This window comes from Mytilus californianus, unplaced genomic scaffold (genome assembly GCF_021869535.1).
Source record: "Mytilus californianus isolate M0D057914Y unplaced genomic scaffold, xbMytCali1.0.p SCAF_9, whole genome shotgun sequence".
Classification (NCBI taxonomy): Eukaryota; Metazoa; Mollusca; class Bivalvia; order Mytilida; family Mytilidae; genus Mytilus; species Mytilus californianus.
In genome coordinates, this window is record NW_026262745.1 from 47,881,641 (window position 1) to 47,894,203 (window position 12,563).

A 12,563-nucleotide genomic window follows, 5' to 3' on the forward strand; every position below is an offset into this window, starting at 1 on the left:
ATTAGTTGTCTATGTCGTGTTATGTAGTTTTGTTCGTCTACGGCTTTCAGGTGGTTTTCAGGGCTTACATTAATATAATGGTAATTGATTCATGTGAATTCATTTTTATTCGTGGGAAAAGAACTTTTGTTGATTTCGTGGGTACGATTTAAATTTTCCATGAAGTATAAATTTTCAATTATGGAGACTATGGCAAAACCGCGAAATCAAATATGCACGAAAATACAAGTTTTCCTCAATCCATGAACTTTGGTACCCACAAATGATAACATGAATCAACAGCAACCTATTTCGCCGATATAAATCATAATTTAATCATCCTTGCATCTTTAGTACATTTTTAAATAGCCAATATGTAAGGCTTTCAATATACATTATCACAGGCTATTAGCAACATTTTATATTCTTTGTGACCTATCTAAATATTAAGAGGTTTAGCTAGCTATAAAACCAGGTTTAATCCATCATTTTCTACATAAGGAAATGCATGTACCAAGTCAGAAATATGACAGTTGTTTTTCATTCGTTTGATGTGTTTGAGCTTTTGATTTTGTCATTTAAGAAAGGACTTTCCGTTTTGAATTTTCTTTAGATTTCTGTATTTTTGTTATTTTTCTTTTTCCTATGCCTGCAGCAGTTTTAAATCGTAGTAATTAAACTCCTGACCGCATCAAACACTTTGAATGGAACAGACATTTGCTACATGTAATTACAAAATTTTCGTGACAAGAATGGTAACACTTCCCTATAAAATGTCCTCTTTTCATGATCAGATCTTGCGTTATGGTTAGAACCACTGTCTTTACATGCAAGGCGAATGATCGTAAAATATGGATAAAGTACGTTTATAGAAAGATGACTTTTAAACACAATCAGTGTGTGCAGATGGAAATTACTATGACATTGTGCGGTGAATCTTTTTGAATATATATATATATATAATATGCTAGCTAGTTTGTCTGGCGAAATATTGCGTTTATTTTTTATCACATTATAAATATTTTTAATATTTTAATATTTACATACTAAATAGTGTGCTAAAATTACATTGTTATGCAATTTATACATATTTATTGGAGAGAGAGAGAGAGAGAGAGAGAGAGAGAGAGAGAGAGAGAGAGAGATTGTTTGTTTATATAAAAAAGACATAAAAATTGTACTTAATTGTCTCTGAAGCGAAAGCAAAATTAAAAGAAAAATATATTTTACAAAAAGCCTCCTACTTATCTCGTTTATGTCCTTTAGTGATATCTTGAATTTCAAATACTTATAATAAATAGATAACAAATATTCCAGACATGCTCAGGACTATGTTTATTTTTTTATATATACAACATTTTAGAGATTATGAGTTGCAACTAAGCAAAGACATGTCAAAAGGTGAATACATAATGTATAAACACGTGCGACTCCCACTACAGGTAGAGTATATATTTATATATCTTTTGTTTCTCATGATATCAGTTGCTGTGGACAGTTTGTAAATTCAAAACTATACAGCTCATTTACGACATACCTGATAGTGGAGGGGTTAACTATTTTGAGTAAAAAGTCGTCAGGGTCGTCTTGCAACAATCATGGTAATCGCCAAGTTAATATATTCATCATGTTGCTCGTATTTTTGCATTACGCAACACATTTATGAAGAGTTTTTTTTTCTAGTTCTGAGTTTATACCAATTCTGGTTGACTGTAAGTTCCCGAGTGTATCGTCAGATCAGTAGTCAGTGCTGCATGATTTATAACATAGTTTTTCAATTAAATTCTCCGTTGTTAAATGAAGAAATTATTTTTTATGTTAGTTCCGACTTCCTCAGAAAAAATTGACCTTAGGAAGCTTTGGCCCCTTATCCATTATATCGTTATATAGCTCTTTATGTGCTTACATGTATGTAGTTATACATCCTTGACTTTCGTTTTCTGTGGTTTGAACGTTTTTGCCGAAGGTAAATCCAAACAAGCGCTTGGAAAAGAAGTGCTATTCTCATTTGCTTTTCTACCACTAAATCGATAACGCAGCTGGTTGACTTTTATTCCTAATGATATCATCCGCTAAAAAGTCAGTGCTTCGTTACTGACATGATTTAAGTCATCCTTTTGTATTTAAGTTCTAACTCCCCCAGGCAAAGTTTATCTTAGATAGATGTGTTTATTCTTATTTTATAAAGGCTTTTGTTTTATATTAGAGCTCTATACACATGTTAAGGTCATTATACATCTTTGGCTTTCAACTTCTGTAGTTATGAAAGTTCATAAATAATGTATATCCAGAGAAGAGCTTCGGAAACAATTAATATATTAAGCGTCACTAGTGAGTCTTATGTACACGAAATTCATCTCGCCTACGAAATTATAAGTCTGGTATCATAAATGAGTTTTTATATTCATTTTGTTTTGTTAGAATGTTTCATAAGTCCTATCAAAATTGACAAATATAAACAGGCATTATGTTCATCAATACTCTTACGATGATTGCAGGTGGTTTTATCTATTTTCATTATACTCTTTTTCAAATTTATAATCACGAAGATAACCACTCATTTATACATTGTGGCAATCTTAAACGTTGGCTGTGAGCGTATATAATGAAACTTCCAAGAAAATCCCTTAAACATACGTACGTTTGTTTGGATAAGACATAAGCATTCATAAAGATATATGTGATATTTAAGCAAGTTAGATGTCAGTACTGAAAAAAAAAACTCGTGTCACTGTGCTATTAAAGGTGCATGAAACGAAGAAAACATCAGAGAAAGACAGCGATTTTGATTTAATTTTCCTGATAAATCATCCTTAATGCATGATAAAGAAACCTTTTGTACTTCAAATACATCTGTGGGATGCATATTCCAGAAACTATTCTTAAAACAAGAAAATTACATAATACACAAAGGACATGAATAAAATCATTATTTTCTCTTTTACAACATTGCCACATTGATTATCAAAACCATCCATGTACATAAATTATTCATTTTACATCAATATTTAATATTTGTAACAGTACGTTCATTTTTATACGCCCGTTTACGGGACGTATTATGGTATGCTGCTGTCCGTCCGTCTGTCCGTCTGTCTGTTCGTCCGTCCGGACATTAACTCAAAAACGCTTAAACCAACTTGCATGAAACTTTGGTGAATTGTTTATATCTATTGACGTGAGCTACATTTCGATTTTTATAAATTTAGGATTTTACGTTTCCGAGTTATGGGGTTTTATTCATTAGAAAAGGGGGATTTTCAAGTTTTCGGACAATAACTCAAAAATGCTTTGAGCAGTTTTCATGAAACTTTAGTGAATTGTTTATATCTGTTGACTTGAGCTCCCTTTTGATTTTTATAAATTTTAGATTTTACGTTTCTGATTTGTGGGGTTTTATTAATTAAAAAAGGGGGATTTTCCAGTTTTCGGACAATAACTCAAAAGTGCTTTGAGTAGTTTTCATGAAACTTATGTGAATTTTTTATATCTACTGACGTGAGCTCCCTTGCGATTTTTATAAATTTTAGATTTTATGTTTCAGAGTTATGGGGTTTTATTTATTAGAAAAGGGGGATTTTCCAGTTTTCTGACATTAACTCAAAAACGCTTGAACCAACTTGCATGAAACTTTGGTGAATTGTTTATATCTATTTACGTGAGCTACATGTACCTTTCGATTTTTATAAATTTAGGAGTTTACGTTTCCGAGTTATGGGGTTTTATTCATTAGAAAAGGGGGATTTTTTCAAATTTTCGGACAATAAATCAAAAATGCTTTGAGCAGTTTTCATGAAACTTTAGCGAATTGTTTAGGCGCAACTTTTTGGAAGTTTTGGTCCTCGGTGCTCTTCAGCTTTGTACTTGTTTTGGCTTTCAAACTTTTTTCATCTGAGCGTCACTGGTTAGTCTTGTGTGGACGAGACGCACGTCTGGCGTATTAAATTTTTACACCTAGTACCTTTTGTTAGCTATTATTCGTGTGTTTCTTTGTCCTATATGTTCTCCCATTTATTTGTATTGTAGTCATGTCATGTAATGTTGTCATTTTAATGTTATATTTAACATTGCCATAAAAGCGGAAGGTTTGGCATGCCACAAAACCAGGTTCAACCCACCATTTTTTTCTTAAAATGTCCTGTACCAAGTCAGGGAAATGGTCATTGTTACATTTTTCGGACAATAACTCATAAGTGCTTTGAGCAGTTTTTATTAAACTTTGGTGACTGGTTTATATCTACTAAGATAACCTCCCTTTAGTTTTTTATAAATTTCTGATATGACATTGAGGAGTTATGGAACTTTATTCTTTGAAAAAGCGTCGGGCGTATCATGCGCTCATGGCACAGCTCTTTATTAACTAGTACTGCATTTATTTTAGGTAAGTGCGTACTTTAAGCCATGTTCTATATCTGTTCTGTGTAATTGTGGAGTAGCTGTGCGCAGTGCAGACAGCTTATTTGTTGCGAACTACTGCGAAACAAAGTACAACGGAATACAGAAGGTTAACCGGTATATAAAACAAAGACTATGTGACGACCAAAGCCTGATAGTTACAAAAACAAGCTCATCATATACGGTAAGATCTTCGGAATCAAATCGATTCATATGTTACACAACAACAATTTCTGATAGATGCTTTGGGAAATTTTGGTGTTATTGTTAAGGGTGCTATTTTATATATGAAACTTACCAAAAGTACCATAAATCACGTACTTGAAATGCAAAGAAATGGGTAAAATGACCATTTGATGTTCGTGTTGTGGAAAAAGTATTAAGACAAGCTTTTGATAATCTAATGAGAACAAATTATGTCCTTCTAATAGCGTCTTTTCAATGATACTCACAAAAGTTCATGACTAGTCTAAATAAGGATATCACTTAATAGATGTTTCTTACTTTTTTTGACATCTAATCTAGACGTACCGGCGAAATTTTAATGTTCAATTATCTCGAGCATTGTATTTCTTTATTCTTCAAAGTCGCCATACCAATTAAAGAAAACTCGGTCATGTTTTCAAATTAGCTAATCCTATTTGACGTGAGTGAATGTTTTTATCGTCGATTAATTTTCAAGAATCTTCTGTGATATAGGGGTTAAATTATTTCGCATGTTAAATACCCAATGATATATACAGCTGCTAATTGAAAACCATACAATGGGAAATCTAGTGTTACAATATTACCTACCCTGTAAATACTGAACACTTGATAATGAATTCTAGAACATGCCAGTTATCTGTATATGTATGCTGCTAAATCAGAGAATTTCAGAGGGGGGAAATCCGAAGGAACTGATTTATATGTAGCTACCATTTATATTTAGAAATGAAATTAAGAACAAAGAAGAGTTAGGTCATTGCTCATGACGTGAGTGTACATTGTTGCATAATTAATGAGCTCTGGTTTAACAGATAACAAAAAATAGGGGTTTTTACTCTAAATTACATTCATTAGAATCCCGAAATTGACACGAAACAAATCTTATTATTATCTATAAAGTTTTCGAATTTTCACGGCTTAAAAAAACATCAAGACTTTCTTAGACACTGCCTCTTTATATTAAGATATTAGTCTTTCTTGTTGAATCAAATATGATGGTGTCTGCACATTAAGAGCATACGATGTTATGCATGCACTAGTGCATAGCTAAAGACCTTGCGCTTAATTCAAGATTTCTACTTCTATTGTTTTAGTAATATTTCTATTGTCTCATAAATGTTTCCTAATATCAATATAATGTACATGTAGCTGCTTCAAGTTGATATCAATTTGAATTGTTAACGAAAACTTATGTTTGCAATTTTTTTTTAATTCTTCATTTTTCTCTATTTTTTTCTCTGACAGATCACTCTTCCAACTGGAACAAAGGTCACTTTTAACTATGGGTCTACCTATATAGATGGCATTAACATACAACCATCAGTATTAGACACAAACATGACGAAAGGGCTGTGTGGTATTTACAACGGCAATAAAAGCGACGATTATACGCCAAGAGATCAGTTAACCGCTGTGTCATCAAGCGAGCTCAAGACTTTTGTTTCATCGTGGCAGTATGTATTTAACATTATTCATTAACTGGTGGCATGCAACTGATTCTGAAAAAAAATATTAAGAATACATATGACCTAAAACTTTTAAACCACAATCGAAATATGAGCACCAAATTGTTGAATAATATGTGAAACTACTCTATTCAAACACTGTGAGCAACTGGATCAGTTTGATCTATCTAATATAAATGAATAAATACTTCGTACAGCTATCTATTACTATGATGACAATTTAAATGGAGTAATTAGTATCATGCATTTGATATATTTCACTGAAAATGGTATGTGTTCTACGGAACAGAATAACTTTATAAGCTGCTTCTATATCTAAGATAATTTTTATGATAAATGTTGTCACTGTCACTTTTGAAGATTACGTTAAGGTTTTTGTGTTTTTCCTTGTTCTTTGTTAAAAAAAAATGTTACAGATTTGCTCAAAACTGTCAACTTTAAAGCCTGCTCTTTTTATGTTCATCGGTGAAGGTCATGTGATGCTATCTGATTGATATCTCTGTAACTTCAATTGATGTTCATTCTCTTGTCTGTGAACCATCATGACAATATAGAGAAGGCACCATGATTACGATAAAAAAAATGTTTGATCGATTGTTGCTTTTTTAACACCCAGTGGCAAGTATTTCATGTATAATCGATAAAAGATAGTTTTTCCAAAAGAACTAAAAGATAATTGATACAGTTCACAAAACATATCACAGAAAACTAAACACTTATCATCATGACCCAAAAAATGTATTATTGATTTTATATGCTCGAATATATAATCCTGCTCCACTTGTGGTAATCGTACAAGTATCAGCAGCGGTTTCATATGATTCATGTAGTGACACACCTGGAATTTTGAAATCGTTGTATGAAAGGAGCATGGGTGAATAGTACAAAGTTATTTCAATGGGAGTCTAAACAAAAATTTACACTTTCCTGACCAATCTATTTAGAAATATTGAATCACTTCCATTTGAAGAAAGTCTAATAAATAATTTGATTAAAGCTATGAACGAGAATTATATTTTACTTACACACCCTGTAAGTTATTTTTAGATTGAAGTCGTGTGTACTTTTATATTCGGACAAAATAAAATTACGAGACAACATAAAGTATAATTCGTGTGGGTTTGGATGAGCTTTACAGAATAGAGAATAATGGGCAAAGAAATGCAGAATAATGGGCAAACAATAAGAATGGAGAAAAAATAGGAAAATACTTAAAGAATAGAGAATAATGGGCAAAAAGTTTAGAATAAACGACAAAAAAATAAGAATAGAGGAAAAATAGGCAAATATTTAAAGAAAGGAGAATAATGGGCAAAAAGTGCAGAATAAAGGGAAAAAAAATAAGAATAGAGAAAAATAGGCAAACATTTAAAGAATAGAGAATAATGGCGTGATGAAATATAAAGCATAGACTGAGATAATAGTCAAAATGGAGAAAAAATAGAAAAAAAATGTCTACAAAGTTGAAGAATAAAGAATTGAAGGACCCCTCATCCAGACCTTCTTACATATACATGATACATGTAGGTATATTACAAAATGTATAAGTATTTGTTTATTAGAGTTAGAGTATCGTTACTATTGCAGAGTCAATGGTACATATGCAGATGAAACCTTATTTCATCCTAATGGAACATTAAAGGAAACAGAATATTACGGTCAGCAATATTGTACCTGCGTGACCCCTAATGACACCTATCCCCATGGTGACCCAGAGTTCGACTGTGAATTAACATCTGCAATGAGACCATGCAGGAACACAAAAACTACACTAGGAGTTTATACGGTCGACTGTGCAACAGTTGCAACTCGGAAAAAGAGAGATGCGTCAGTTTATGAACAAGATGACGAAGAACCACCATCCTATCCTATGGATTCTGATGCGTCTCCCTCAATAAACGTAAGACCGACTATGTATAATCTCATTCTGTGTCAAAAGGTCTCCTTAATTTAATACTGCGTTATCTTTATATCATTTGTATATTGCTTAAACTGATAATATTTGTACACCGTGGTAGGAATGTTACTTTACATTATTTAAAACACAAATTTAATGTGAGTTTTGTTGTTTATGTTACGTATGAATGTCTTTTTCACACTTGTAGTTGATATTGCAAGAAATGTGTCAGTAGTTTTTTTTTTTTTTTTTTTTTTTTTCATGTGTGGTTCGTTTTTGAATCAATTGGTATACATAATTTTGTATTCCTAAGCGTAGCTGATGCGTAATGATTAAACAACCAGGGTAGTGTTTAGTATCCCTTTAAAAATTAGAAGTCTGTGAAAAGGGTCACTTTAAAAATTCATTATTTACATTACATGTGGGTGTTTAATTGATACAAATATTGAGCTTGTTTTGGCTGAAAACGAATCCTTTTATTACCCCACTTCAATTCAATTCTTATGATTCCAATCCAGGTGTATGAATGCAACACAGGATTCTAGAATCGTAAGCTCCACTCACCCTATAAATCCACGCCATTTTCCTTCATTTTTCGTGTACTTCCATATCTACATTCATATTGACATCTCGAGGAATGATACGGATTTTATCTTAATGGACAATTTCTGTCGACATTTTGTGTTTATTTTTTTTTTAAATTACATGTATATTTTTAATTTGAAGATCTGCAAGTACAAAGAATTAAATGTTGTGTTTTTAGATATATATATATATATACGAAATAAATTCAAATGACGATAACTATTTTAGCAAGAAGCTTTTCTGCGCTTCATACAAAACGTTATCGTCACTTGCATTCCTTTCGTATAAATTCACGAAAAACACTTTTCAAATTTATAATGAAATACAAGTGTAGATAATTTTGTTATATTTCAATATCTCTAAAGATACAACACAATTGCAATCAATCTAATCACCATACATAGTTCAGTGACAATAAAAGGCTTCATAAAATGTCCTTAATATACAACCTTTCAAACTATATATATAATGCATAATTGAACCCCATCTTAAACAGCATATCATTTTTTTTCACGTCAAGATATAAATGAAAAGGTATCCTAAGTCAGGAACCTGATGTTCAGTGGTTGTCGTTTGTTGATGTGGTTCATAAGTGTTTCTCGTTTCTCCATTTTTTATAAAGATTAGAACGTTGGTTTTCCTGTTTGAATGGTTTTTACACTAGTCATTTTTGGGACCCTTTATAGCTTGATGTTCGGTGTGAGCCAAGGCTTCGTGTTGAAGGCCGTACTTTGACCTATAATGGTTTACTTTTACAAATTGTGACTTGGATGAAGAGTTGTTTCATTGGCACTCATACCACATCTTCTTTTATTACACTTCATGTCAAAATGCCAGACTTTGATTGGTTTGATACGAGGGAGACAATTTACTCTATTACCCTTCACGGAGACGCTTGATCAAATGTGCGCTTTATTGAATACGGATGGTTGTTATGTACAAGACGTCATAGTGTATTTCTTTTAATTTGAAACTCAATAGACAGTAATAACAGAACATTTAGTATAATAAATTAAATAACACATATCTGAGAGGGTGATAGAGCAGATTGTTACCCCTCGAAAAGACATTGTCAACCTTGGCTTCGCCTCAGTTGACAATGTTTTCTCGGGGTAACAATCTACTCCATCACCCTCTCAGCTATGTGTTATTTATATAATATCTATGTAGTAATTTTGAACGATAACGAATCCCGATTGAGATCACCTTGCGTTTTTGATATTTATACGCTCCTTTCCATGTTAAGCTATTTAAAGTCTAGATTTTTTTTTTTGAAGATTACAGAAACATGGCATAATGGCTGGACGGAGGATTCAGCAAGACAACATTGTACCTTCCATTTTGAAAATGCAGCAGCTTACAATGTGTGCTCTGAATATGTGCCTTATGTAGATACAGATCCATTCATTTCTGGGTGTATTTTAGACATAAAGGTAGAGCTCTCATTTATATAAACGATCATGTAAGACAACTGAGATAGCCATATAAATTTTACTTAATAATAAGCAGTGTGCTTTACAAATAAAGAGGTAGATGATACCAAAGGAAAAATAAAAAAATCATAGTTCGAAGATAAACTGACTATGGCAAAAAAAATAAAAACTACCGACGAAAAGATAAACAACACCCCGCAAACCACTACATAGAAAGCTAAATACTAAACACACAAACTTCGTCAAAAACTGGGGGTAATATTAGGTGCTCAGAAAGGGTAAGCAGATCTTGCTGCACACTTGGCACCCGTCTTCTAACTCAATAGTTCAAAACAAAATTTTATACTAGTAGAAAGTCCTTAAGATTACGAAACCAAGACATTTTATTTAATTTTAGTATCCCAAATTGTTGTAAAAATCATCAGGAACTTCTTTTTGTATTTGGTGGTATGTTCAGAACTCTGAGTAGTAATGTGGGAGTGCTAATGAGAAAGTTACTGACAGAAATCATTCATCGACATTTAAATAATATTGCAGTTTTTTTGTTGTTTTTTTTTTACCATAAATATATCTCATGTGAGCACATTTCTAAATAGGCATCACTAGGTAGCAGAACGACCGGAATTAGTGAAAGTGATTGTATAAGTTGATCAACTGATACAATTGTGAAATTAAATATCGTTAAATGTAATTTACTTGGTGTCAATATCTCTTTCGAATTTTGTTTCAGTCCACAGGAGGAGATAGCTGGATGAAAGTTTCAATTAAAAATTTTGCAAGTGCATGTCTTCAGGAATCAAAACGACTGGAAATTCTGACTGTAACCAACAGCACTAATTCAACTGGTGTCGATAAACCAATATCATCTATCATTGAGGAGTCGACGTGTCCAGACAACTGTTCGAACCACGGACTTTGTGTAGATGGTATGATTAAAATGTGACAATTTCTCATATACTTTTATTAAAGAAAGCTTATGAAAATGGATTTTTTTTATATACGACAAATACCCACTATTAGCTGTAACCTCAAACTAGCTCTAAGCCCTTATAATGGGAGATGTGTTTGACGTACATTATATCTCTTTAAGTTTAAGTTTGAATTTCGTACTATTCAAAGGTAAAATATACGTCTTTCTTTATTTTACATCTTCTATAGTCCATTTGTTAATTACCGATTTGATTCTGTTATATCACACTTTTAACGCAGATTGTTTCCTTTTGTCAATTTTAGACCGGTTTTTATATCGGACAAAATGGGTTGCTGCTAATGCGAGGCATTATGAGCTTAAAGTGATACATGTATATAGGCCATGTCGGCGTTTTAACCATGATTGAATAAAAAATATAACTATTGATATATATTGATAAATGGAATGAAAAGATTTGAAAAATTAGATTACACACACTATGCACAGATAAATTTGCTATTTCCGCAAGCTGTTTGTCGTCAATGCAAATTTATGTCCGTCCTAAAAGCACCTCAAAAAATGAAACTCTAATTACAAGTTCAACAAAGCAGATTTGATATCTTGTTTCTTGTTAGTTCATCGGGATGACGTATCTTCAGTGTTACGGATTTGCATAGGAAACTATGCGGGTCTGAATGGGGTCCTTCATTTCTGTATTCTTTAATATTTTAGGCCATTTTTCACAATGCCTTATACTTTTTGCCCATTATTCTCTATTCTTTATATTTTAGCACCTCATTATTTTCTATTCTTTATATTTTTTGCCCATTATTCTCTATTCTGTAAACCCCCATCCACACCCTCAACCATTCACATTGGATTTATTGCAATATCAAACATTCACATGATACATTTACATTTTATTTTCGGATGATTGAAAGTACAAGCAAAAATATTATATAAGAGAAAAATCATGTTATCTTTGTCATTTTATTCAATGTATAGCACATCAGTTGCATTTCTAACGTTGTTATTTAAACAAAAGTAATTGGTAGGAATCGTACGCGTTTTATGGGTCTAGAACTAACATTTGGAAGTGTACTTAACCTGCGTGGTATCTTTCGCCTCTCTTCTATACATTTCTTTTATCAACCAATCGCTTCGAGGGATATACTGATACTTTGGATACATTTTTTTCCAGCAAAAAACAGAATAAGGCGGTTGGGTCAAACTTTTGCCATAATGCGGATTAAATGTTTTATGAACTTACGATTTCTAATTAAAAAAAAGTACCCTAACAATGAAGAATTACTGTTTGGCTAAGGTGTGGAGTGCAACTATCAGTTCGGTGCATACAATCGGAATCAGGCAAGGAAATATTATCTCGTTAAACATCGAATTTCGGGACTATTTTAAAAATGATTTGCGGTTCATCCAATATTAAGTTTGATAGTCTATAGTAAAAAAAAAAATACCGAAACGTTTTGAACACTAAGATTTGATTGGATGCTCAAAGGTAACTGAACTGACTACTTGTCAAATGTCTACAGATCTTTCACGAGCGACAAACAAATCTTACGAGGCTAAATGAAAGATCTGACTATAATGAGATTGATAGTATATGTTTTTAAATACATACGGCTATTATAAATTAATGGCAATGCCTCGACTGTATCAAAATGAATAAACAG

At 32.2% G+C, this 12,563-nt stretch overlaps 1 protein-coding gene across 1 annotated transcript in view; it reads left to right on the forward strand.

The window, feature by feature from the left end:
• LOC127714381 (von Willebrand factor D and EGF domain-containing protein-like) overlaps window positions 1-12,563 on the forward strand; it is a 41,918-nt gene that overhangs the window by 20,151 nt on the left and 9,204 nt on the right. Inside the window, exons 9-14 of the mRNA XM_052220437.1 lie at window positions 1,343-1,421; window positions 4,361-4,558; window positions 5,827-6,035; window positions 7,635-7,947; window positions 9,807-9,962; window positions 10,693-10,888. Of these exons, the coding sequence (XP_052076397.1) occupies window positions 1,343-1,421; window positions 4,361-4,558; window positions 5,827-6,035; window positions 7,635-7,947; window positions 9,807-9,962; window positions 10,693-10,888 (1,151 nt within the window). The remainder of the gene's footprint in view (window positions 1-1,342; window positions 1,422-4,360; window positions 4,559-5,826; window positions 6,036-7,634; window positions 7,948-9,806; window positions 9,963-10,692; window positions 10,889-12,563) is intronic.